We start from the raw sequence: 27,970 nt of genomic DNA, 5'->3' as shown, positions 1-27,970 counted from the left end.
TTTTTGATGTCAGAGGTTTGAAAGGTGAAGGTCTGCCAGCTCTTGATCCCCTCTGTCCAGAACCAGCTTTTTAACACTTCACTGGTCAAGTGTGTCCTTTTTTAAAAAGGCAGTGAAACCTCTACACACACACACAGACAGACAGATAGACAGACACACACACCTCAAATTCATCTTCAGATCCTGGTAAGCTGGAATGTGTGGAATGATTAGAGCTCAACAGAAGAGACATGATGACATTTTCATCTACACACACGCACACACACCAGTTTCTATTGTTTCCTTCAGGAGCTGGATGAGAGGTTCAGAGTGGAGCATCCATCTGTTCAAACCTTTGTTTTAATCTGTTTTAATGAAGTCAATTTCAGTCTTTATAATGGGGGGGGGGGACAAGGGGGTGTTGGACGAAGGGTTTCGGACCACCATCAGGTGCTTCCGCAGAGGTACATCGATCCTCGCCCACCTCAATATTTTGGGTTACGGGTGAGGACGTCAAAAACAGTCCAGACACACACACTCACATACACACTCAGAGGTGCAGTGTGTGTGTGTGTGCTGGTGCTCCTCTGAGAAAAAACATAACACACTGGTGGAGCCCGGTAGTATCAGCAGAGTAACCCCGCTGTTCAGCAGGCTGCCCTCATTATTAAAAACCACCTTAACAAAAGGGAGATAGAGACCCCCCCACACACACCCTCAGTGAGCCGCTCCAGCCGTGTTAGGTTTGTCCTGAGAAACAGCGTGGAGGTGAAGGTGAGCTCAGAGAGGGAGGGGGAGAGAGAGAGGTGTTAGGGGTCGGTCGGTTTTTAACATGAGAGCAGCCCGCTAAACGAGCAGGGTTTAACCTCAGCAACCGGCCTGGGTGACGTCTCCGCCCGAACTCTTGGTCACGTCCAGAGTGGTGAAGATCTGAGAGAGAGAGGGAAGGGGGGGTAGGGGGGGACATGAGACAGGGACACATTTAACCTTTAGTAACATTAAAACTGTAAATTAAACTCTTTAATTAATACTGCTTCATGTTTAAAACTATAATTGTCCTGAGCAATACTTTTTAAGTTGTGGTGTGAAAGTGATGCTGAATACATTTAAAGCAACTGTACACATCTGTCTGGAAGCTATAAAATAAAAACACACACACATCAAAGCTTAAATGTTAAAAACTCCACTAATATTAAACATTTTTAAAGGCATTTTTAAAAGGGGAAAACACCTTTTAAATTTAAGGTAGTTCATCAAGTGGATCATTTATAAAGATACTTTTTTTGGGATATTAATATTCAACTTTATTGGGCACGACAAGGCTGCATTAACTCTGTCCTGCCTTCATTGAAACATGAAGATATGTGGGCCAAAAATGGAAAAACCCAAGAGGTGTAAAAAACACATCAAACAAGATGCACTCGAGCAGCTTAATGTGCTGCAATTATCACTGTAATACATTAACATAATGAACGAGACATGCTGGGGCTTTAGCTAATATATGCACATAATGTATCACACACAGAAGAAATGAAATATTAATATTAAAATCAGGTTTAAGCTTTGCAACTGACTAAAAAAAAAAAAAAGTGATTCAAATGAAAAATGTTTGAGCAAAAAGAAAGTAAAAAATGAGACGTGTTAATACTTTAAGCCGCTGCCTGTGGCTGATTGAATGTGTCTGGCACACTGAGATCATTCACTCAGAATTAGAGAGAGAAAGAAAAGTGGAGGAGAGAGAGAGCAGAGAATGTTTCTACCAGAGAGGAAATGTTTACCGCCTGAGCTTTCTAAACTTACATGTTTAAAAGCAGCTGTGATGTACTCATGGTATATCTGCACAGAACACGCATATACACAGCTTTCTATGTGTGTTCTGTTTATGGCAGGATTTTGTCACTTCCTGTTGCGTTCTTACTGATTACTCACACAATACTTTAGCAACATCCTGTAAAAAAAACTGACTTATTTTCTTACTCTGGGAAATGTTTGATCAAGTCAACTTTATTCTACTTTTGGCTGCTTGTATGTAAGCAAGAATGTGATGAAGCATCTGTTTAAAACATGCCTGGTCACAACACTGTCTGTCTGGCCTCCAGCTACTAATTCAACACATAGAAACATGAATGAAGTTGATGAGGTGTGAATCAACAGGAGACATGAAAGAAACTGACACTATTATATACAGATGATGTCAGTACTGTAATGGTAAATAAATGTTATTTTCTCATTTCAAAGTAAAATAAGGCCTGTATTTCAAAATAAAATAAAGTTGATGGAGGATATTGAGCTCTTCAGTTGAGATTTGAGTGTGTGCGTTTGCTGTGAAAGGTTTGTGTTTTGTCTGTAGTGGTGCTTCACAATCACCACTGTCTCGTCATAACATATAAGACTAACTGGGTCTGAACTGCTTGTGGACGTACTTGTCCTTCATTAAACAGAGTTAAGTAAATCAGAGCAAATATACATAGAGAGATTCCTTCCTTTAGCTAACACATGTGAACACCAGGCTACAGATTCACAGTATCACACAGTCTGATTCCAACTCAACTAGCTGGATCAGGTATCTGTGACACTGGGCTGATGTGGTGTCAGATAAATAACAATTCTGTCAATGTATATGCATGTATGTGTTACATTTTGTTTTATTAAGTTAAAAAAAGCAACTTTTAAGTCAATCCTGGTTTTGTCTTAAACATAAAGTCATGATCTGAGTCTCTCCCACACAGCTTTTTCATGTACTGGCTCTTTACTTGGTATCAGCTGATACCTAAAGCCCAGGCATCAGTATGTCTGTTGGAGTTAGCATATGGGTCCAAGAGACATTTTTGTGTGTCTTTACATGATATATATGTATACTGAATTTTGTTTGTCTATGTTAATCTCGAGCGAGGGGCTCAATTTTAAAAATTTGCCTATGGGGGAGCTGTTGAGCCATTTTGTGATGCTCATTTCAGCAAACCCTAAAATATCACATTTTTCACCGGGTCTGGCATGTTTACACGTTTGTTTTTGCAGAAGAATAATAATGTAGAAGAAGAATTCAGGTCCGAAAAAAAAAAAAGAAGATTAACTTTAGGCACATAGAGAGCGACTTGCGTTCTTACCTCAGCACAGGTCGGGTGGATGCCGATGGTGCCGTCCAGCTGCTCTTTAGTGGCGCCGCATTTCATGGCTGTTCCGAAGCCCTGCGTTACCTCTCCTGCATTTGGACCCAGGTAGTGGAAGCCGATCACTCGCTCCTATAGTGACGACAGGGAGAGAGTTAAAGCTTACTGGTTGCTACGGGTTACCGCTGAACTCAAAGTAGTAGGAGTAAAAAAAAAACAAACAAAAAAAAAACAAACAGTGATGGTCTTACATTGTCCAGTTTGTTACAGATGAGCTTGGAGTAACATTTGTTGTTGTCTCTGCCGGGTACGGTGAACTCCAGAGGCCAGAACAGACTGTGGTAGACCTGAACACAGAACAAACAGCTTTAAATAAACATCATCAGTTCAACTTCAACCCCATTCAACACATTAAGGCAGGGAGGCCTTGTATTCACAGTACTAATGACACACATTTGCTCAGGAAATTAGGCTCTCTTTCACCTATATCCACAGTTACAGTCTGTGTGTGTGTGTTGCTGAGGAGCTCATATCACTGTCAATTGTGTAATAATACACTGTTTGCTGGCTGGCAGCCTGAGCAGCCTGCATGCACAAACAAGTAGAGGTTCACATCAGTGCACTCTGTGTGTGTGAGTGAGAGTCAACATTCAGGCTGCAGGCAGTGACGTGAAATAAACTACACACACACACACACACACACACACACACACACACACACACACACACACACACACACACACACACACACAAGCTCTGTTTCTACACAGGAGGCCTTCAGGTACAGTACAGAGTGTGGGTCGTCTGTGTTTTAGCGGCTATGTGCGTAAAACTGAAGAAAATAGAGTAAAAGCATTAAAATAGACTTCTGGTTGCAGTTACAAGCAGTTAGAGTGAGCTGTGTGGTTTGTGTGGACAACTGGATTGATCGATATACACAATACTGCTGTTTATTCATTTTTTCTATTGATTTTTAGAAACCCTGATTACTAGTAAAACGGATCGTCTCAGAGTTGCACTTTGATCCAGACAGTCACAAGGTTCACAGTCAGGTGAAGCACATACATCATAAATTATTCAAATGACTGCGCGTGTGTGTGTGTGTGTGTGTGTGTGTGTCACACCTCGATGTTCTCCTGCCCGTAGAGCTCGATGGCTCTGTCCTCTGAAAGGCCACAGGAGCCGTACTCCAGTGGGGTGAAGACAGTGGTGGGGACGTTGATGTAGTCACACTGCACAGACACACACATTATTAAAGTTAGATGAAATAATGCACACTGTTACACAATGTCACACAATGTCACACAATACTGCAGTGATATCTGAAGAGGGGAGTTCGGGAAGTTTTTAACAGCTGCATGTTTCTATAAGCTATTGAACATTTTTATTATCTGTTCATGCTACATTCACACTGAAACAGCTGCAAATGAATACGTTACATATGTGAAGAAATATTTGACTTGAAGCTTCTAGTCTCATCTTTTCATAGTTCATATCACACTAGTAGAATACAGAGCCTTTATAATTACAGCAGATAGTTTGTTCTTATACAGTATTAAACAAAACTGTACATCCCTGTTACATATCACTAAAATGTTCAGTATACATCCTTTCCATTTAATACTTTATTTATTTATTTAGAATCCAAAGAAGAATGAAAACAATTTGAAGAACAAAATGTTTGATTAATTCATCTATAATGAAAGGTCCATATTTAAGAATGAACTGCAACACAAATCAGTACACCCTTCATTAGTACGTCTGCCTTTGATAACAGACTGGACCTGGATGATTCTTCACAGATCATTCTTTACCTTCTATTTTTAAAATACTCTAAAAAAAGATGTGTTGGATTCAGAGTCTTGTGTCATGTTGTAAAACTTCCTCTCCTGTCTACCCTCTTGAGACTGGGAGTCATCTTGTCTTCACTAAACAAACTTGTATTCATGGTGCCATCTATAAATGTCACCTCCTTCATCTCGTTAAAAGAGGAAGTGTTTTTCTAGCCTCTGTCACAAAGTGCTGCTTGTGAGGGAAACTCTGGGTCTCTAAATTAAACAGTAGAGTGTAAAACTGCTCTGTGAAAAGTGACCTCATAACTTCTGTTGCTGAATTGATGCTTTTTTAAATAAACTGAGTTAACATGCTGCTCATACACTGATGCTTCTCTATTAATAATCTAGTGATAATAATATATCACTCAGAGGGACCAAATCACTACTTTTACTGTAATACTGCATACTAGTCACAGAGACAGGATAGTGCTTGCTTTATATTGAGATGAGTCATCCTCTACCTCCTCACCACTGCTGCTACTGTGTTTTGGCTTTTGTTTAGTATCCTCCTGAAGATCTTGTACCCTGATCTTTATCGAGGCTCAGTGTCTTTTCTTACTTGTTGAGGCATTTCTTCACCATGTGGAGCCTCGCTGCATGAGACCCAACCCAGCGCAGGACTAACAGAGAGTTGCATAAGCTTGTTTCTGGTAATTAGTGTGAACTTGAAGTCACAGTGGTAATCGCTTTTGTCTCAGTGGTCGCAGGTGAACTCGTGTTTGTTGTGCTGAGGCTTGTTTTCAATGTAGTCTATCTAACCGGTTAGTTTTTAAAAAAAGGACTAGGTACCTTGAGTGTGGCGCCGTTGTAGAGGCGTCGTGCCAGCAGCCTGCCAGCCTGGATGGCCACGGGTGTCAGCTCCCACTTGCCCTCCAGAATGTCTCCGATGGCGTAGATGTGGGGCACGTTGGTCTCCTCTTCATCGTTGACTGGAATCTTTCCATTTCTGGAAGGTTATAAAAAAGGAGAGGTCATCATACATTTCATTTTGGGGTTGTTGTTCCCCCCCCCCCCCCCCCCAACATATACGTAAGGATTTTGAGTTTTCCCAGAGCTAATGCTATATAGTCTATTCATCATAAAAGTAGAAATGTAATAAAGTGGGTCAAAGGTCATGATGGGGCAGCGTGGAGTAAAAGCAGCTGTAATAGTATTTATACTGTACAGCAGCAGAACAAGCAGACCTGCTGACGGGCCCCTGAACCTTTTGCCCCCCTGGTGTGTCGGCTCCGTCTAAATACTGCCGTGGTCATAAGACCGGGGCATATGACTCAAAGCGCTCTTTTAAAGCTCGCCTCATGCCGTCTTAATCTCTGTTTGAACAGCTCATTCACAAAAAATCGTAGAGAAAAACATCCTCTGAGAAACGGCTGCATTGTCCACGCTGGGAGTAATGGAGTAAATGAAAGAGTGCTGATAGAAAAAGAGCTTTTCCGGATGTGAATTTAGTTTATTAACCAAAGCAGTGAAATTATAAATATGTAGGAAATAATAAAAAAAAGATGTACTGATGATGAGACAAATGGAGTTTAATGAAATCAGAGCAGACAAAGAAGAAGAATAATGACAGCGAGATGAAAAGCTCTCAAATTCACATCATTTATTTTCCGCCATTAAAAACCTGCTGATAGCTTGTTCATGAGCTCTCTCATCTTACTAACAAGACCACCCCTCCACCCCACCCCCCCACTACTAAATCCCCCTGTACGCACACACACACACACACACACACACACACTCCACCCCCCCTGCGGAGAGCCATGGGACAGCAATAACTGCTGAATCACCATGACTGCAGCACCAGTCTTAAAGGCACAGGCCGCCACATGTGATGAATGGATGGAGAGAGAGAGAGAACGAGATAGAGAATGAGATAATAAACTTACTTGGGGTTGACTTTGACCCCTGCCTTGTCCAGGCCGATTTTGTCTGTGCATGCGTCTCTGCCCACTGCTATCAACACCTGGGGAAAGAGAGAAAAAGCCTTAGTTTAGTTCAATCTAAGCTTCAGATAAAGACAAGTGGAGTAAAATAGAAGACTTTAAAAAATGCAGTGGAACACATGAATGTCTTATCTGGTTTAAACTGATTATCTCCACAGAAAAATGTTTAAAAAAAGTTATAAAAAAAAGATGTTTTAAGGAACATTTAACTGCCGTTTATATATATGAAAAAAAAAAAAAAAAAAAAGCTTTTCACTTGATGTATTTTGTTCCATTCAGAGTTTTAATGTATGAGGTACACATGCTGAGGCCAAAGTGTACCCTCACACACAATGTAAAATTAAATGATTGCTAATTAAGTCATTCTTATATTGGTAAAATGAAGATTAAAAAAAAGCAGCTTGAGTTTAGTTTACACACCAACCTTCCTTTCATTTTTCTGTTTTTATTTTTTAAATGTTATTATACCTATATATTGTAATTATTCATTTTGTTCTATGTAGTCATATTATTATTCTGTAATACTGTGTAATTAACTCTTTTTTTTTAAGTTGGAGGCTTTAATTAAGCCCAGTTGGGTTTTCTGTCTCTCCCTGCACTCTATGTTATTTGTCATGATCTGTTATGTTTTGTGGAAATTTTAACTTGTGCAAAATAAACTAAACTAAGATCTGTATAAATGATTAAAACAATAACTTTTTAATAGACTGGCACCAAAAACTGATGGTAACCTTTGATTTACTAACTAAACATGTGGAAAGAAAACAGGCAATAGACAGATATCTGTAAAAAATAACATGTGTGTGTGTGTGTGTGTGTGTGTGTGTGTGTGTGTGTAGTGATCAGTACATACAGTGTTGTATTCTCCCTCCAGGAGTTCATCGGTTTCTGTGGACTTGGCTGTCACCTTCAGCCTGCCAGGAGTGCCTGCTTCCAGCTCCTCTATCTGACACACAGACGCAGAGGAGAGGGGACAAGGAAAAAGAAAGAGAAAGAAAAAAAGAAGAAAAAAAAAGTCACCTTTGTGCTTCTGTCACATGTCCAGAGAGATAAAACTTATGACATGACATTGTACGACAATAAATGAAACCACAGATAAAGCAAAATGAAATAATTACAAATTAAAAGTCGTTCTTAAATCAGTTCAATTAACATGTAAGTTAAGTCTCATCCACGCTAACCTTTACTGGGACGTATTTTCGGAGGAACTTGACCCCGTGCTCCTCCATGTGCTCGCCGGCTCGGTTGGCCATGTCCTGATCGAAGCCCCTCAGCAGGATGGAGCGGACCATGACGGTGACGTCGAGACCCAGGCCCGCCAGGAAGCCCCCGCACTCCAGAGCCACGTAGGACGCCCCGATCACCAGGGTCTTCCCCGGGCAGTAAGACAACGAGAAGAGGTCGTCGCTGGGTGGAGGAGTGCACAGAGAATGATTACCTTACCAGACATTTATTCTCTGCGTGTGTCACAAAAACAACCTTTGGAGGATTTGTGGGATTAAACGAGAAGCACGAGGCTTGTTTGTAGGTTGACAAAACGGCCTCGTAATCACAAAAGACACCCAAGGATAACGTTACGTAACATTTACACAACTGAGAGATTAATGGATGCTCTGAGGAATACGACGCCTGCTGAGGAAAAGTGTCCTAATGATTAGAGGCTGACAGGAGATGCTTCTTCCCACCTACTAGTCTACTAATGTCATTATATATATCCCATCCTGTGCTGTATGTTGCTCTCACCTGGTGATGCAGTACTCCTTGTCTCCAGGGATACCGAGGTAGCGCGGCCTTTCTCCTGTGGCTAAGATGAACTTGGCCGCTGTGTAAAACGTCTCCTTCCCTCGTTTATTTGTCGCCTGGAGTAAAAAAACAGAAGAGTCTTTTTATTCAGTGAGGAGGAGGATGTTTTGAAAACGGCATGATCATTTGCTTTGTGTGCAGCTAAGGAAGTACTCTAACGGCGCAGAGAGAGAATAAGAGGCTAAAAGTTGAGCAAAGCCTGTTTAAGATAAACAAAAACAAAAAAACAGGTTGGACGCATTTTCACAGCTGATCGAGATAAGAGATCGGTGACTCTGTCTGCTTGATTACAACTGAAACAAAGTGTCTGTTTTATCGCACGTATCAAATCGCGGTTACCTTGATTTTGTGTGGTTCAATGAACTCTGCATAGGCGTTGACATAGTTGACATTCTTGTCTCTCAGTGCCACCCTGTAGCCCCAGTTCAATGAGCCGATGTAGTTGTTCACCGCTGTCTTCATCGTCTCCCAGTTGTGTTTGACTGAGGACACACACACACACACACACACACACACACACACACACAGATCAGTGGAATTAGTGGTAATGATAATAGCTCCGACTCCTCAGAAAGGCTTGCCTCTGATTTACCGCGGCAAGCCGGTCCGATGTCCCCCCTCCGTGACCTCCTGGGTCGTTGCTCTGGGGCCTCACCTGTCTCGTCGAACTCCCAGCCGAACTTGCGGGCGTCCTGCAGTGCCGTGCCGAGCAGGGCCGTCTGGTGCATCAGCTTTTTGGGGATGCAGCCGACGTTGACGCAGGTGCCGCCGAGACCTGTGAGCGGTCGGTTAGAGGAGGAGAGTAGATTCAGATAAATACTTTCATCTCTTGCATCTAACTGGTAATCCTTGAAGTGGAAGCGTCTTACCCCAACTGGTTCCTTTTGGTGTGGGTACGACATAGTCCAGAACCATGACCTTCTTCCCCAATGCAGCAGCTTCCTATTTAAATAAAAGAGACAATGTTACTATAACATCATGTGGAGCTATTACTTCCTAAAGTAGAAGCTGCTCATGCCTCAAATTTAACTACAGTTACTCAAAATATCAACCACAAAAAAATAATGACACAACAGAGGAATGAGGTGGAAACCCCTCAATTCTGAGATGCATTGCGATACAAATGTGGACGATTGTAATTAAAAATTTGGAAATATAATTAAGCTTGCATGAAAAAAAAAAAAACTGCTGTATTGGCTGACTGCTTGAGGATAATTGTTAACAGGTGAATCATAGCTTCACACCTCTAACAGCCACTATAGTGATTAAGAGCAGGTGTGCTGGAGGTCATTGTGTCACCTTTGAGCAGGCCAGGCCTCCAGATCCTCCTCCAATCACGATGAGGTCGTAGTCGTAGGCTTCGTTCTCTAGTAGCTGCAGCAGGCTGCCGTCTTTATGGGCCTGACGGGGACATGAACACACACAGTTACATCGGTACAGACACCACAGATCATACTACAATATGTGCAGTCTGTTTTAAATCCTCTATAGAGCTTTCAGCATGAGCCTCTCACATAGCTTCTAGTTAGTCATGCTAAATTTTGCCCACTCATTCTGGTGACTGATGTTTCCAGTTGTTGTGATGTCACATGAAGTCAACAATGAGGCTCTGTTAGCCAGCTGACAGTTCATATTAAGACAAGATGCTGCACTTTAAAACCTGATTGACAACAGTGCTGTTTAATGTGGATTTCACTCCATTTGAAATCAGTCTAACATAAAGGGCAGACACCACTAATGCTCACTGGCTCAAGGCAGCATGTAAACTAATTACCGCATGTGCCAACAGCATTAGAAGCTATTAACAATACAGGCCAGTAAACTAAGGCTGTGACTAAGGATTATTTCCATTATCATCTTCATCTGCTCATTACTTTGTAGTTTCTTTGTCTCTAAGTGTTTAGAAAATTACAGGAAAAATGTCCCATCACACTTATCAATGAATTGCCTTCATCATTTCAGCTCTACAGTAAAGACACATTCACACACTTTGAGTTTAAATTAACAGCAGCTACACAATCAGCTGTTGCCTGCCCATGTTACCCCCTCCTCTAAAACAAGCCCACTACCTCCCGGTCACTCTTCCTCATCATCACTGGGAGCCTTTATCATGTTTCTGATACCTGCACTGCTCTCTGTGATAAACCATGGCACACCTACATATTTTTAGCTAGACCTCCTTCTTTTCCTGCGGTGTCTGCTCTAACAAAGGGTCTATTGAGTATTGTGTTGTTCTGTTATTAGGAGGGAAGAACACACTGTGTACAATTCATGACTCATTTTTTTTTTATGCAAATAAAAGAAAACTTGTGAGTTGAGCTTGGAAATGTTACTCGATTCCTAAAAACAGGCTAGTCTGGACAAGTATAGGACATTCTGTTTGAGCTGGTTTCACGTGTTCAAAGGATAGGTGTAACAGTGAGTGACCATATTAGGGCTTTACCTGCATGGTTTTGTCACAGCCGCCGAGGTGCGTCTTGTTGATAAAGACGTTAGGGACGGTTTTCTGTCCCGTCATCTCCCGCAGCATGTCCTGGTAGTTGGTTCCATCCTCTGGACAGAAGAGAGGAAGAGAAGGGTTCATGTAGTGCAAGTGAGAGAAGTCTTTCAACACATCTGCTTTTAACATGGTGATATTTGTCAGGGATGGAAACCTTTTTTTTAATAAATCAACTTTAAAATGTTGATTTTCAGTGGATTTTTATTATGAGGATATGAATGAAAACTCTACCTAGAATGTATGTAACATTTAAAAGTTAAATACATCAGTCTGGTGCCCTTATCAAACTATTTCATCATAAAACACACTGGCTGTATAGTATAGATATGAATAGTGATGACACAGCAAATATAACCTACTATTACAACTATATAACCTTATTCTGACATTACTTTTCTGTTCACTTCTTATTTCTGCTCAAATGTGTACTCAAGGATGAACTAATTATTGCACTCACAAAATATTAATGAAGCTGTTGAAACACTTGAAAACAGACAATACTGAACCAGTTTATCATTACTCAGCATGGCTACAGGAAGGGCGGCTGATAGTAACTAAAGCAACCTGTATTTCATAAGATGACGACAGGTCTGCACTCCTGATTTGTACAACCACTGTGGTGTAGATTTGTTTGTTTTAACCACAGGGGCGGCCTGTCTGATGATACACAAACAACATGTAAAAATATGCATATTATTTTCGTTAAGACTGAAGTAACACTGTCTGCTGGTGCTTTGAAGTTATTGTTATGACTATCCACCGCCACACTGTAATCTAGACTAGCATCTGATGTACAGATTTAACTGTAGTGTAGTTGACCAGCAGTGGCAGCAGCAGGAAATCTGTTTATATCAGCTGGTTTTCTGTTTCTTCTAGAGTCTCGGCAGAAAGACTAAGCTTGTATGTTGTGGGCTAAAACTTAAAAAAAGGACTTATGCTCATTTCAGCTCTACTTTTTTTCTTTATTATTATTTTGTTTTTGGACTCCACTAGATCAGCTTTGCATGACTCGGTTGAAAAACCCCCAAAACAAAACGACTCCTTATTTGTCTTTTTGGGACCCTTTATGCAGCCCCTCAGTATACACCTCTCTCTTTACAGGCTATTTTAGCTCCTTTCTCTTTAAGGCCCCCCTCTCAATGAGGCCACCCTGCTCTGATTGGCCAGCTTTACGCATCACTTATCTAACTTAACTGCCAATGCAAACCAAACATTTCCTGTGTTATTGCTTCAAATTAGAAAACTACCAAGAGACATATATTGTAAAGAATTTTCAGGAAGTGAAAGATGTTGCTCAATGAATAAGCAGAGCTTCATTAGAGGTGCTAAAAACCGGCCGAAACAACCACATATGGAGTTATTTGGAGTTATAAATAATGCAGGTTGGAATAATACAAGCAGAAACAGCCACAGTGATGATGAGGATGTTTGATGAAGAGCAGCAGGTGACCAGCACACCTCCAGCAGGTAAACTACTTATATTACTTTGCCCTGCTGTGTAATGGAGCCATGACTCGGCACTACTACCCCTGGAGTGGCGCAGTGAACTTGTGTGTTGTGCATGTTCATGTAGTCCATATAAAGAAATCTGTCACAAGATGACATCACCTCGGGCTCAAAGTAGAAAAAAAATGTTGGAAACTTGGTGCTTTTTGCTCACAATTATTACATCTACATCAATGTTTGGCTGCTTTTAACATGAAAATCTGACCTTGTGCCATTATTTATATGACTGAAAATAAGGAAAAACATAATAGGTGGTCTCCTTTAATGTGAAATGCTGTCAAGAAGAACCATCACACAATTAAAGTACTGTGAATCTTCACAGCTTCACATAATGGAATATCTTGTTAGTGTGCAGCACTAACAAGATATTCCCTTATGTGAAGCCACCCCCCCCCCTTCTTATTTCTAACCATCATTAATAGTAGTTATATTTCTAAGTCATTTAAATACTCTATACACTAGGATCTGACAAACATAAATATGCAAAAACTGAGCGGAGAGGTTGGAGTTTACTGAGATATGGCATGAGGCCAAGATATCTACAGTGAGTGACTCAGCATGTTTGTGCTGCTGCAAAAGGAAGAGCACAGCCCAGTCTGGAGTCACACAACATCACTATTATAATGATTTTCACATGTCGGCAGAAAACTGTGTCCATTCAGATTCAACTGTGAAAAATGACATTGTGTTGAATTAGACCGGTAGTACAGGATGGGCTTAGGAGGTGAACAAACTGCTAACACGGGTGAAATGACGCTTCCGTGAAATGACACAGCTAAAATCATGTTCAACAGACACATAATTACAACAGTAAAGGTTGTACACTGTTCTCTATGTATGAGAGGCAAAGTGTGCCGGTTAAACTCCAGTTCAACTACAACGTGTTAACAATTAAAACAACAGATGTGAAATTATTGGTGTAGATCCAGAGAAACACAAACACCTTTCAGACTGCTGTTCTTCCAACATTATCCTCTGCTTCTCTATTATTCCTGTTCAGATAAACTAGTTTTATTCACTCAGCCGCACCAATAAGTCTAATTTAATTATTTGCTCAGATTGAGAACGGTCACATCTACAGAAGACATTTTTTTTTTGTTGGCCAGCTTCCTTGATGCACCTGTAAGATATACAAATTATCCTGCATGATGAGTTTTTTAGGAACTGTACAGAATGGAAAAATGAAAGTGTGGATCAGCAGATGTTCATTTTGGCATTATGATATTTTTTAAATACCAAAAACACAATCTCTGTGTACCACTGTAATAAATCTAAAATATTGGACTATACTGCTTTGATATTGCATGTTTGTTGGGTTATTTTATGGAAATATAATGCCAATATAACAGTATCTCCAACCTCTCACTGAACTTAGTAACATTTCCTAACTCAGATCTTCATTTTTTTCTACAACAAACTGACAAAACATCTCTATCTTACCAATGAGATCCAACTCCACCACATTGCAATCCACCTTCAGCTCTTTGAACAGGTCTTTCACCTACAAAATACACAAGACGGGTGTTAAAAATAACATCAATTTCATCAGCCACATACATATAACCAAGTTACATAATGTCATTTGATAGACTGGTTTTCTATCAGCAAAGATTCACGTGTTATTGATTTAACTGCACGGATAGATGCTTCACAGACTACGGAAATAATCTGTATTCATTATTTTACGTGAGTCACCAGACATTACTTTGATTCAATACATTTCCAGTTCATTGTTAGCTTAACTCTCGATGAGTAAGTCAGCGGAAGTCTGAGCGAATTAAAGATATAAGAAATACAAATCAGAAAAAAAGAGAAGTTAAAGAGACTTCTCCTAGAGTTCAGATCCAATGAGTTGATAAGTTAGTGACAAATTACGCAACTTTTCTGTTGTAACCACATTCAGATAAGCAGCTAACACGCCGGTATCTGAACATGATAACACTTGATATGTTCTCCACCTCGTTAAAACTGCTCAAATGCACAGACGTTCATTGTTTACGGCTGATTTGATAAGAAGAAACTTTACATTCAGCCTTGAACGTACTGAAGTTGGCGGCTGCATTATTGCAATGGGGTCACGCCAGTAATTAGACCGAGCCCGGTCAACGTTACTTCGCGGGAGAAGCTGGAAGTTTCCGACTGGTCAAAGCAAACGTTTCCCCCCCGGTCGATAAAACAAGTATCTTACCTTTACACAGTACGGACAGTAGCTTTTGCTGAAGACGATGACCTGATTGGTGTCAATGAGCTGCTGTATCCGAGACTTGAGTTCAGTCTTGCCGGTGTCATTTTCCACGGGAGGCATTTTCGAGCTGTTTCCGCCTGCGCAGGGCAAAGCTTGGCTAGACGACTGACTGGTGAATACTGAGAAAACAAACTCAATTAAAGCACCTTACTATCTCTTAGTAAATATACGAGTTATCTCTTTAACCCACGCTTCTTTCTACAGAATATATGACACAGGAGCTGGACGGCAGCTCTGACCACGGTCCCTCTCCCTCTCCTGTCAGCAGCTCGTCTACCAACCGCGCCAAACGCCTTTCACAGTTTCTTTCCTCACTACTACGTGGTGCGCTCGATTTAAGTCACCGCGTACACCGTATATTTCGCTGCACATATAGTCAACAGAATAACTCCGCCCACAAGGCCGGTCTTACGTTACAAAACGCACCTACTTACAAAAACGTCACAGAGTCGCCTATTTACGTGCCTTAAAAGCAGAACTACATTCCCCAAAATATACTCATTCAAAATGATGTACTTTCTAATTAAATGTGTGTTTTACATCAAATATAAATACCCCATACTAATTTGAGCCATGGTAACATAAGCGAGGGGGCCTACAGGCGCCTCTAGAAGACAGCTAACTTAAGAAAGATGTGAAACGAAGAATAATATGAATGTATTAAGGTTTCATATTGTAGATACCTATAAATGATTAAATGATTGATGGCGTGGTAGCTCTGAACACTTCGGATATAGCCTTTAAGTATCTGCATGTTGGTCGAATGATTAGAGCAAATAGTTTGGTGTCTAGCCCCATCTACTGGTGAAAGTCTGGCAAGTAACAGGTGCACTATACAGACTGTGGGAGTAATGTGATCTTCATATATTTATTGCTGATAATGTATATTGATATATTACCAGAGGGCCCAGACTACTTAGTTATCAACTAAATGAGCTTTAGTGATGGGAAAAGTTATTAATCATAATGACTTAGCAATACTGTAAACTCTAATCAATGATTCAGAGTATTGTTGCACAATGCTATTTTCTGTTCACTGTCAACAGTATCACTCAAAATAGTCAAATGAGTTGTTTAGGAAAGAAGTTTTACCTTGGGGATTTACTATTGCACTTTTCATAAATCAAACTAAACATAAACTCGACAACAGAACAGTCAAATTAAAAGCAGCAGATATTCTGATTTAATTGTCTCTTACATCAGTCAAGCTGGATCCTACACTTCCCATAATGCAACATACAGCATCTTTTGTTTGACCTTCCCTGCCTTGCATTGCTCATATCTGTCAAAGTCTACTCAGCCAGTCTGTAACACACACTTTCTGTTTGAAAGCTGAAGTTTCAGACATGAATTGGGAGCACCCTGATGACATCATTGATCATCATTTGGAATGATTAAAGACACACATGCGCACGCACGCACACACACAACAGACACACACACGCACACACACCTGTAAGTTATAGTACTGTATTGTACTGTAAAGATGCAGGGCTGTAGGCAGGAGGTTTGAAGGACTTATAGGACATGAGTCCAAATTAGATTATATAAACATTGTAATTGTTATTTTAATGATAGTAAAATGTCCTAAAACTCCCAAATTCTCCCAAAACTGGGCTTTTCCATTTGCATTTACAAGTAAATGCAAACATGAGTAGCTATATTGGTCATATTAGTCATATTAATAACAAACAGGTTAGTCACATGCCTGTTGTGAGAAGTAGATGTATCAACTGTAGCCAGCTCAACAAACAGTGTTACTCAGCTCACCAACCAGCTGATGAGGCGATAACAGTGTTTTCTATGGCACAGGCATGACCAACACAAACAGGCTGCTATTGAGCAACTGTACATTTCATTATGCACATGTTTTACAGTACCTACAAGAGAGGAACTGGCTGTCAAACACGGCCAGTGTTGGGGAGCAACTGGTTACATGTAATGGTGGTATGTCATTTAATTACAAAATAAACGTAACTTTAATCCACTACAGTTCCTTAGAGAAAAAAGTGTAATAAAATTACAGTTATTTATGAAAATGTTGATGATTACAAAGGAGGTTACATCTGAAGTCAGATCTTTAAGATTTTGCTCGGGAGGGGCTTTTCCTCATTTTTTAATATTTACCATGTTAATGAATACATATATTGCTGCTTTTAATTATTTGAAATCAATATTTTTTATATTATGTAAATAAATCATGACATGGGCCTGCATATTGGTTTAAATGGTGTCCCCAGACTTTAGACTTTTTAAAACTACATAAAAATATCTTTATATTATATTCCAAAATCTACATGAACTAATGAATACATTGTCAAAAGAGAGATAAATCTTGCTTTATAAGAAATGATCTCCCTTATAAATCATGTCAGTATCCATGAAAAACAGCTGAACTGAAAACATTCATTAGATAATTAGAAAAGTAAAATGTAATAAGTTACATTACTTTGATCAAGTCATTGAAATAGGCCTAGTTACATTAGGCCTACTCATTACATTTTAAATAATGTAACTTGTAATCTGTAACCTATTACATTTCTAAAGCAACCTTCCCAACCCTGAACGCGGGATTGTGCAGTCCTCTAACTTTTTAATTAAAAATAGAAAAAAATAATAAATAATAAAAAATAAAAACAGCAACGGAGTTTTTGGAGCTACATATGAAAGCAGCATTTCAGCCACTACCTCTAACCACAGACTGTATCTAACCCAAATTCCCCTACTGACGTCATCGTGTCCGACACGCATAACCAGAGAAACGCAATCTACACACATAATTTACAGGTGAGTGTAGTCGGATGACTTCCACCTCCAGCTGGGAGTGCGGTTTTTGCAACAGGGTAGGCTTCACTATGTTTGTGCAACAGCTTAGGACGGGTTCCCAGTAATTCCTCCAACAAGTTTGAACAAGCTCACACTCCTGCTGATGGTGATGATGATGATGATGCTGTGAAAAGTTGAGGCTGATCACCGCCTCTTTCTGTGTGTGTGTGTGTGTTTGTGGGTGTGTGTATTGCCATTTCTATTGTTGCTCCACCTCCAACGCCTTGAATTGAAGTAGCAGTGCAGCAGCGTTGAGGCAGTTTCTCAAGAGGAAGCAGACGGGAGGTGGATTGAGCTGACTGAGGAGACCATACACAGAAATTTGACGATGGCTGAAAATAATAAGATGGGCCCGAACATCCAGGCAGGAGCCGGATTCTTCGCCAAACGTGTCCAAAAGTCATTGAATCGAGCTCAGGAGAAGGTGAGCCAAATAAAATCAAAGTTTGTAAACTTGAGGAGTCCATCTAACTTGTTAACTGTACACTAGAGGCATTGTTGTGTGTGTGGTAACCAATTAGACAGACTTATTCTAGCTGCTTTTGTCAAACAGCTTAATCCTGTGGTTGTATAAACTCATTAGGAGACTTTACTGTAAAGGCAACCACACTCTTTAGACTTTAATAAGACTGTTCTGGGAAACAGAGCACAATATATGTCAGATGGGGGGTGTAGCTTGAAGGATTAGATGTGGTTTCAATATAAAGACTAATAAGGCCACATAGAGTTTTAAGAGGAAACATAGTTTAATGACACTAATATTTATCTTAGTAGAAATTGGCACACACAAGCATGGCTGTTCTTAGGAAATACTGTATGTTGTAATCACTGCTGCATCCAAGAGAGGGGATACAATTAAACAAGCTTTAATACTGGCCAATAGAGAGAGGGAAAAGATTCTAAGCAGCCCATTCTGTGTGTAGTCTGTGTTACGCTTTTCATTGTCTACATATGAGTGATTCCCCCCTTTTAACTGTTAACCTGATATATGAATAAAATAGTATCTAGGACTTTCCATGCCACAGCACCACGATGTTGTTCAGTTCTGCACAGCTGTTATACGGACACACAAGCTGCCACTTCCTGACTGTGCACTTCCTCTCACTTGCTGAAGCTTTCTCACTTAGTGTTTTGGCGGTGGACTCGTTTGATTTTGCTACCTCACCTCCAAACAGCAAGCAACAATGTCTAACTGGAGTTTGCATTCTCTAAAGTTGCAAGACCCAAGGCTATTTTGGTGATTCAGGGATTTTTTAAAATCTTTTTAAATCTGGGAAAATGGGTGGATAGACATGATAATGAAAGCCTTTGTTGGACATTTAAAGTAAAAAGGTCATGTGATTATATGTATCATACAGGCTTTCAAACAGCTGCATGCAGCGGACTGTGAAGGGCTTTGCCATGGTTAACCGCTTGTATCTAGTTTAAGTGAGGCATAGGAGTATGTGGTATATGGTGGTATGATTAAGAGTGCTAGGTCGATAAGTCACTTGGTCCAATGGACCCCAAATAAGTCCCGTCATTTGCTTATGCTTTGATATATGTCATGATATATGTGTCAGCTTATGTGTTAACTTATATGTAATGTTTGAGGTAATTCAGAAACAGTGTTTGTTCAGAAGAGGGCACTGAGTTTATATTATGTGGTATTTAGCACATACTGTGGTCACAATTCTTAAAAAAGTTAATTTAAGGGACCCCAGAATGGGGAGGGGGGGGGGGGTACAGCTGATGTGCAATCATATTTATTAAACTTAAGAGTATCGGTGTTAGCCTAAAAAAACCCAGCGTTGGTGAGACTGGAATTATTAAAGGGGGAACTCTTACACTCATTTTAAACACCAAAGTGTGTGTCCAGGTGTTGAGAAGTAGTACTACTGCATGTGTAAAAAAAATGCTAAAGTTTGAATGTGTAAAGAAATCAGAACAAGTGAGGTTAGCAGATGAGGTTGCTCCTCATCTCCACTTGAAGGTAGCAGCTCAAGGCTACGTTAGCTGCTACGAGACTAACATGCTTGAAGCTGTACAGTTGATTAAATTGAATTGCATGTAGGTGTAGGTGCCTGATTTTGTCAAGCAAGAAGACCACATGGAATAAAAAGACAAGATCTTTGGTAGGGTTGGCTATCAGTACTCGATAACTTTAAGGTGTAGACCGAAATAAATCAATACCAAGTAGTATTGAAATGTCTACCGTCAAACAATACCTACAATTGATCCTTTTTGTACCCAGAGCTAGAAAACATGACTATTTGTATGGACTTTGCTCAGCGCCAATTAATGCAAGTATTATTTGATTGGCCCACTGCCACAGCAGCTACAACCCATCTGTGGTGGTGAAGTCACTGTGAATTTGAGTTATTAGTTAAATGCCTTTGTGTAAAAATCAAATCATTTACATGTGGAGGAGAGGTGACATGTGCAATTTCTTGCATATTCACTTGATGGGTATTGAATGAATGGAGTACTCAATTGGCATCGTTATCACTTTAAGGATACCTGGATTGGTACTCGTATCATAAATTTGAAAAGATAGCCAGCCCTAATCTTTGGTTCTCTTGCCTCGATTTCTATTGCGAGTCCAACAATGTTATACTCTTTTAATGCTAAAAACCTATGATCTAATAAAATCCTACTCACCCCATCTGTTGTCCTCTTTCAGGTCCTTCAGAGACTGGGCAAAACTATGGAGACCAAGGACGAACAGTTTGAGCAATGTTCCCAGAGCCTCAACAAACAACAGGTACACCAAAACGTTGCTTCTCTAACATGAGAAGGTGTCTACTCCTTTGTTATACACTGTAAGACTGCAAATCCACTTTTTTAGTTAAATAGCTTACTAAAGATCTCTAATTAAATTGAGGTCTAAAAAACTGACAGTTTTGTGTTGGCTGTTATTGCATCAAGACGGCAACACACAAGTTCAGACTGTCAGCTTGGCATTGAAAACAGGAAATAGCTTAAACAATATGCAACTATTTCTTAGTGTCTTACTCTACATAAATACTGATAACCTTTTGATGAGATATACATTTAAAGGTCTAATCACACTTTTACTAACTTATAACTTGACCCAGTGTTGGTCATCTAAGACAGGGTTCAAGTTGCTCAATGCTCTTTCAGTGTTAAGTTCAACAGCGACGGTACATATTGGAGGGAAACTGACGGAGTTGCAACAGGAAGGAAGCTGACACGCTGACAAGACACATGGCTTTCACTTCACCGCTAACATCACCACATCAAATGTAGTGATTGCCATTTAAATTTAACTCAATACTGTGGTCAGACTGTATAATTTTATTGTTTGTCTACCGCTTGGAAATGAATGCAGAAAAAGATACATTGCAAACAAAAAGCTTTCACAATCCAGCAGAAGCACACATTGCTTTCGTCATCTTGAGGAAATGATGAAGTAAAAATGGCTAAGATCAACCCGGAGATACTGTAACTGAGTGAATTGAACTTTTTGGTGTTTGACTTATTTTCTGCTTTGTATCATCCTTATGCACACAGATGGATGGAAATAGGTTGTTTAAAGATGTCAGAGCCTACTACGCAGCAGTTAAAGGTAGGTTTGGAAAGCATCTACAGATACCCAACACAATGTTAACAGAACACCACCAGTTGTAGCGGAGAGTAAGTGAATAATAGGGAAGTGAATTTCATCTATTCTGGGATTCTTTGTCAACTTTTGCAATACCGTCTGCGTTGCCATGTTGAACAAGAACAAATAAAATCCTGTAGTGAAAACAGCAGACGCAGCATTGTATGTATGATTCATGTACAAGAAACTGTTGCTTTTCTGGTGTTGTCAGCTATTGCTCCTGCATTGTGAGCTCCAGCCAGGAAGCCAGTGTTGTTCTGACCTTCTTATTGTGGGTGTAGCAACCAAGCCACAAACCCTAAAAACAATACCACCGCAGTGCTTTGCACTGCTGATGCTAGATGATAAGTTGATCTTTAAGGAGTTATGAATACATCTTGAGCTTTTTTTCCCCCTTGTCCTCCTACAATTTCCTGTTTCTTTCCCACAGCTGTGCACGACGCGTCCAAACGGCTGTCACAGACGCTGCGAGAAATCTACGAACCAGAATGGGATGGAGCAGAAGAACTTCCTGTCATTACAGAAGTATGTTCATGATGTGTCATTGTGAAGGTTTGCTTGAGGATTGGAGCCACAAAGCCAGGTCAATGGATTAAATCAGGGTGTAGAAGGTCAGGACTCAGGAGTGAATCGGGAAGTTGGGGTTGAAGCTTGGTCTAAGTTACCATGGAACCTCACGTGCAGCATGCACATACAAAATGAAACCAGGATTTGGCGATGAAACTCCATGACAACCGGACATCAGTCATTATAAAGTCGATATGGCTAACATGTTAGCAAATACTTGCCCATGTGCACATCCAGCAGACATGGATTAGCATTTATTTGGAGTTATTGTCATTCACTTCGTCTACCACCAACTCTCCATTCAGCTCTGTTTTGTTCCACTCCTTCATGATTCACTATTTTCACCTGCTACTTATTGACTGTCTGCTTTTTGAAGGTAGGCAGCCAGTGTGTGGTGGGTTAATCAAAGCTTTAATGCTGAAAACAGCTGCTGTTGGAAACAATGGGTTGAAGTCAGCACTTAGACTGAACCATAACAGTCAAGTTGTGGCCTGTAAATGAGCTGAAAGAAGCTAAAGTGGTTTGTAGAGTAAAAAGGAAACTGCAGTTGGGTAATAATTAATGTGGGTTGGTCACTGTGAACAGCCTCTTCCACGTTACACTTAGTCATGTTACCATTGTCCACATAAAAATACAGATCACCGCAGCTTTAAGTACAAAAAAGCCACATCGCATTATTGGAGACAAGAATTATTTTTCTTGTCACTGATTATATTGTCTACAAATCCTCATCACTATAATATTTGCTCAATCTTACTAAATTGCAAAAACTGTTGGTGCAGGAGCTTATGTTTGTATTTAACATGAACACAAGATGGAGACTTAATTCACTCGGAGTTGTTGATGCACCCCAGCAATCAGTTTGAAGCAAATACGACCTGGCTTCCTCCCTTTTCATAATACATTTTAGAATAACTTAGGACAAGTAAAACATGGAATACAAGAGAATGACATCTTCGGTCCGTAGTGCTGTTGAATGTAGTTGAGGTATGTTGCCTTGAAAAGCAGGATCATACCCCATGTTCTTTGTAGGTGAATTTCTGTATATTGTTAATTTTTAGTTAGTCAAGCTTTTTATAATGATGTGATACTTTGTCTCTCAGAGTGAGGACTTACTGTGGAACGACTACGAGGAGAAAATGAATGACCAGATTGTTCGCACCATGGAAAACTACACAAGCCAGTTCCCCGAGGTCAAGGTAACCTGACGCTTTTTAATTAGAATGAGATCCTGCACAACAATACTAGAATGGCTTTTTTTGGGGTCTCTCAGCCAACCACCGTCTGATTTTTGATGGCACATAGAAGAATGATTCATCTTCTTAATGACCTGGCTGCCTGCGTGACTGGTGGCAGGACATATGCTTGATTGACAAAAATTCAATCTGTTTTTCAGGAACGAGTAGCGAAACGTGGTCGTAAGCTGGTGGACTACGATTCAGCACGTCACCACCTGGAGGCCCTGCAGAGTGCTAAGAAAAAGGATGAAGCCAAAATAACCAAGGTAGCATCGTATCACTGTACACAGAGTACAGAGAGCTAGTGCCGGTTGATAAGACAGCAGTTTCAACTTTTTAAAACAAAATTCTGCTTTCAAATCCTGTGTAACAGGCGGAAGAGGAGTTCAACAAAGCCCAGAATGTCTTCGAAGAAATAAATAGCGAGCTGAGAGAGGAGCTGCCCGTTCTTTATCAAAGGTAGGGTCGACCATCGTAAATAAGCATGGGCCTAAAAAAACACTTAGATAAATCTCACAGTGGAATTTGGGATAGTGAGAGGATGAAAGGCAAAATGTATTTTAGTGAAATGTGAGAAGTGGATTGGAAATGCTGGAAATGTGAAGTGAAACATGAAAAGGCCAACCTCAGATCTGCATTTACTGACTGTAGTGCTTCTCCAATTAATAAATGAAACCAACATAAATTCCACTCTAATTTTACTTAGAAACTGATTTGATCATAGAATGCAAAATAACTGGTCATCTGTAACTTTATATAGATATTTTCAGAATAAATGAACTCAAAGAGTTTTTTCTTTTTTTTTGTCTCTTTAGCCGGATAGGTTGCTATGTGACAGTGTTCCAAAACATATCAAACCTGAGAGATGTCTTCTATAAGGAAATGAGCGTGGTAAGATATCACATAGATTTGTATTTTTATTTACTCTCTCTCATACCAGTAATGTATATAAGTATTTATTGTGTAAAAAATGCCCCGAAAACTCTTGCAACTGGATTTTTGAATAACATATAAGAAATGGCATTTGTGTTGCAAGTTAGATTTTGTGTTTATGTTGCACTTTTGTATTGCAGCTGAACCGTGAGCTGTACAATGTGATGAAGAAAGTGGAGACTCAACACTCGGGGAAAGCTTTCATCATCAAGGGTCTGAATAGGTAAGGTTCCATGTTGTACATGTACTCTCGTCTGTGGTTGTGGTGTGACCAACAGGAAATGCCTTGCCTAATTTAGATATACACATATTTGTCCTACGTGTTTACTTCTTTTAAGGTCACTCTGTGAGTCCAAAATTAACTATTTCATCTTCTCACAGCACAACAACCAAGTCAAAGAAGAGAAAGTCCCTGGTCATCTCCAATCCCATCCCCTGCAATACAGCTTTCCCAACCGACCACGTCTCCATCCACGCCACCACCCAAAATGGAAAAGACAATGCGCCTTCTCCTCCTGGTCAAAGAACTGAAAGCATCTCTGAAGAAACCAGTTCACGGGAAGAAAGTGGCGTCTCATCCAAAGATGTGAACTCCTCAGACTCGGATCTCAGCTCTGCCGGCACCAACACACCCAAGAGGCAGTCGATGTGTGACAATGAGAACAGTGACAGTGTGGCGAGTGAAAGTCAAGAAGAGGTGGCGGCTACGGCGGCGGCTACGGCGGCGGCTACGGCGGCGGCAGAAGCAGAGCTCGCTACAAACCAGTCAGATGACTCTGGTGTGGGCGTCCCAAAGGCGGAGGCTGCAAGTCAGGAAGTGTCCAGTCCCTCTGATTCTACAGAAAGCGATGTACCACAAAGTTCTGAGCAGGAAGATGTGAGTGATCCTCCATCAAACGAGGCAGAAACCAAACCTGGACCGGTTCCCACCCCTCGCCATCGCTCCACAGATAAAGGCATCCCGGCTGAGGAACAGGAGACAGAAGCAGCATCTGACAACCAGGAGACAGCAGAGCCAGGAGAGGAGTCTGATTCCCTTAATCCACCTGGCTTCCTATACAAGGTACACAACTATGCTTTTGGAATTTGGTACGCTTTAGGTGATATATGCAGGTACCCAGCAGAACTGTACATCAATGAGTGATTGAAAGCGAACAACAAGAAAGGAACAGAAAAGGTTGGGGGAAGACCAGAAATGAAAAGGGTTTTACAAAATACGAGAAGGTAATTACAAAGAACTATGAAGAGAGGAACCGAAGGAAGGAAGTCATCATAAGACTCAGATGTGGATCAGAGATATGTTTGTTTGTTTATTTTAAAGCTTGAAACAAGATTATTATCTTGTCATGTTTGTGTATTACAGTGGCCGCAGAGCTGGAGTCAGAACACTAGCTTAGTTTAGCTGAAAGTAGAAGCTGAAAGTATGTAGAAACAGCTAGCATAGCCACATTCAAAAGTATGCCTACCAACACCTTTAAAGTTCAAAGTAATTAACATGGTGGATCTTGTTTGTTTAATCTACACGGGAACACAAATATGAAACTGTCCGGGTTTATTTATTTTTTTTAGAGAAAATGAGGTTAGCTTGGCTTGTCCACCTGCTTCTGGTTTATGCTAAGCTAGAAAAAACACGTTATAGTTTGAGTGCTTCCTAACACTCAAACATGAGATTGATACCGGATTTTTCATCTCACCTCCAAAAATATGTGTATTCTCCCAAAAAGCTTTAATTATTCCTTCAAAGTGAGTCGATGTAACTGAAAGAGAGGAGAAGAAAAGTAACATTAGCTAACATTAGCCACCATAAGCTACTGACCAAGTAAGGCCATAAAAGTGAGTGTCAGTACTTAAGTGTATTTTGTTGCTTTTGAATTCATTTTTTAATTTGTTATTTCTTCATTCAGAAGTGTCTTAGATTAGCATGGGTTTAAGTTAATTTGTAAGACTCTATTTATATGCAGTACAAAGTATTTACAGGGTAATATGAACTTTAAATTCAGGGATATGTGCTATTATAATGTTTTCTTAAAAGATTTATATTGCTGTAAGGTGAACAAATTGCATTAAACTGCCTTATCATTCATATTAAGAATATTGGACAATTCTAAAAATCAGCTATATTTACTATACAATTGACTTTTTGAAAGTTTATTTTTTATTTTTTACCTAACCCTAACCCTATCCCTTTATTACGGATAGGTCAAAACAAAACAAAGGTTGGACTCAAATTGGGACAGGTGGCAGTTCATTTTCAAGTGGTCCAATATATAAATAAATCATATATTGATGAACTATTGATTAATTATTTAGTGCTGCTACCTTCTTAGTGTACCAAATGTCGTTTTTGCTTTTAAAATAAAAAAATGGCAACACACTTTGGTATCTTAATTTTTGGACCTTGGAAGATGAAATGTTGATAGTTTAAATGTAGTCCACAGTCCTCTCTGTAAAGAGTTTTCACTGATACTACTTTTTAATGAAGAAATAGTCCCCATGAAAACTGTGGACAGTGTATTATCCAGATTAGCAGGGATGCTTTGTCTGTAGTTGCTGTTGAATTTAGGAAATGTAAATCTGTGGGCACCATCAACATGTTTTTGTTTTATTTTTTTTAACCTCCAAAGTATTGGTGTGCAGCCAGAAATCTTGGCTATACAACTATAAAGTACTATAACACTAGAGATAATTGGAAAACACTCTGCTATTTAATATTTTGGTTGAACCATGCAAAATATCATTTTTATGACTTTATACTGATGTGATCTGTGTTTAACACCAGGGGGTGGCACTAGAGAGCCATGCAGCATCTGATGAAGGCCTGCTCCAGTTCGAACAGGGAGACATCATCCTGGTGCTTTCTGACACTCATGAGGTTTGTGTGTGTACTTGTAAAGCATATCTGGCTTCCTGTGACACTTGAGATAGAAGATAACACATTTCCTGTTGAGACTGCCCTCTTTTTCACTTCTCTACACCTAAATAAGTTATTTAGGCCAGTAGATTATGGGAATGATCTCTCTGTGCGAGCAATTTCTGTGCATCCTCTTTGAGAAAGGATATACTTTTCATCACATTTCTGCTTTCATTTTCTTGTTAAGTATGAGTTTGGAGTTTTTCCTGTGGGTAGCCTGGCAAACAGATGTCCCACTTTGATATTACCACAGCAAATAAATTGTCTAACAGCAGGAAATGTTTGAAATGTTTAAATTAAAATATCTCTGTTAATCATCAGATTTCAGGGTTAGTGTCCTAGACCACAGGAAACCAAACTAAAAGTAAATTCTGACACTCATTCACAAAATATCTGATCTGAGGGTGGATTTGTTTTCTTAACATTTTACATGTGTTTTCATGTTTGTGTCTCGCAGCAGGAAGGCATGGTGAAGGGGATCAGGGAGGAGAGCTGGAACCAGCACAGGGATCTAGACAATCACTCTGGGATCTTCTCGGAAAAACTCATCCAGCCTGCTCAGGCCGAAAAATGAGGCAATAGTCACTCCTCAGTCTGTAATACTTTCTTATTCCATCAAGCAATTTGTGACTCACACACACTCACACATATACACACACCCACACACACACGCAGAGGGAGTGAACCCATATGTTTTGGGTGCAGAAGCTGTACAAACAGATGAGCATAAGTCCCACGTGGTTACTCACATGTTATGATGTCGCAACTCGTGGAACAAAAGTGATGAAGCTTTAGAACATTTTGTGAGATGTTATGCTTGTTACATTTCACAGTATTTTGCTCTTTTTGTATTCCTAAATCTTAAAAACTGTGAAACAAAAGAAATATTTTATATTGATTCTTTTATCTTACATGTAAAATTTCCAAATAAAGTTTGCATAAAAGAGAAAATGATGTTCGGCTATGAAAT

The 27,970-nt window shown here is 40.0% G+C and overlaps 2 protein-coding genes across 4 annotated transcripts; one reads left to right on the top strand and one right to left on the bottom strand.

Annotated features, from left to right (window-relative positions):
• Nucleotides 1–15,267, bottom strand: txnrd3 (thioredoxin reductase 3). Of its 2 annotated transcripts, none has more exons than XM_053315314.1 (16): nt 14,865–15,267; nt 14,117–14,177; nt 11,114–11,223; nt 9,970–10,071; nt 9,540–9,612; nt 9,263–9,445; nt 9,010–9,152; nt 8,611–8,726; nt 8,049–8,274; nt 7,721–7,813; nt 6,811–6,887; nt 5,714–5,870; nt 4,214–4,321; nt 3,341–3,436; nt 3,087–3,221; nt 1–909 (listed from the first exon to the last, which is right to left on the bottom strand). In XM_053315314.1, the coding sequence occupies exons 1-16, from the start codon at nt 14,979–14,981 to the stop codon at nt 847–849; spliced, it is 1,860 nt and encodes a 619-aa protein (XP_053171289.1). In that variant the 5' UTR covers nt 14,982–15,267; the 3' UTR covers nt 1–846. The 2 variants fall into 2 exon arrangements, with proteins under 2 accessions (XP_053171289.1, XP_053171290.1); XM_053315315.1 differs by having other exon boundaries at nt 9,326–9,445; nt 14,865–15,266.
• Nucleotides 12,619–27,939, top strand: bin2b (bridging integrator 2b). Of its 2 annotated transcripts, none has more exons than XM_053315317.1 (13): nt 12,619–12,637; nt 17,986–18,171; nt 20,410–20,490; nt 21,261–21,315; nt 21,782–21,876; nt 23,022–23,117; nt 23,315–23,422; nt 23,530–23,615; nt 23,972–24,047; nt 24,230–24,312; nt 24,471–25,152; nt 26,869–26,961; nt 27,461–27,939. In XM_053315317.1, the coding sequence occupies exons 2-13, from the start codon at nt 18,076–18,078 to the stop codon at nt 27,572–27,574; spliced, it is 1,665 nt and encodes a 554-aa protein (XP_053171292.1). In that variant the 5' UTR covers nt 12,619–12,637; nt 17,986–18,075; the 3' UTR covers nt 27,575–27,939. The 2 variants fall into 2 exon arrangements, with proteins under 2 accessions (XP_053171292.1, XP_053171291.1); XM_053315316.1 differs by having other exon boundaries at nt 27,458–27,939.
• Nucleotides 27,940–27,970: the final 31 nt, after the last annotated feature.

Source organism: Scomber japonicus, chromosome 3 (assembly GCF_027409825.1).
Source record: "Scomber japonicus isolate fScoJap1 chromosome 3, fScoJap1.pri, whole genome shotgun sequence".
NCBI lineage: Eukaryota > Metazoa > Chordata > Actinopteri > Scombriformes > Scombridae > Scomber > Scomber japonicus.
The sequence above is the reverse complement of the archived record's forward strand: the minus strand, read 5'-3'. Positions and strand labels throughout refer to the sequence as shown.

What these genes read in the sequence shown, in the direction of transcription:
- bin2b (XM_053315316.1), top strand. Translation starts at nt 18,076, where the DNA reads ATGGCTGAAAATAATAAGATGGGCCCGAACATCCAGGCAGGAGCCGGA. An exon ending in TCTATAAGGAAATGAGCGTG is followed by an intron (nt 24,048 to 24,229) that starts GTAAGATATCAC and finishes TTTGTATTGCAG; the next exon opens with CTGAACCGTGAGCTGTACAA. An exon ending in CACCTGGCTTCCTATACAAG is followed by an intron (nt 25,153 to 26,868) that starts GTACACAACTAT and finishes GTTTAACACCAG; the next exon opens with GGGGTGGCACTAGAGAGCCA.
- txnrd3 (XM_053315314.1), bottom strand. Translation starts at nt 14,981, where the DNA reads ATGCCTCCCGTGGAAAATGACACCGGCAAGACTGAACTCAAGTCTCGG. An exon ending in GAGGCCTGGCCTGCTCAAAG is followed by an intron (nt 9,613 to 9,969) that starts GTGACACAATGA and finishes TTATTTAAATAG; the next exon opens with GAAGCTGCTGCATTGGGGAA. An exon ending in GAAAATACGTCCCAGTAAAG is followed by an intron (nt 7,814 to 8,048) that starts GTTAGCGTGGAT and finishes TCTGTGTGTCAG; the next exon opens with ATAGAGGAGCTGGAAGCAGG.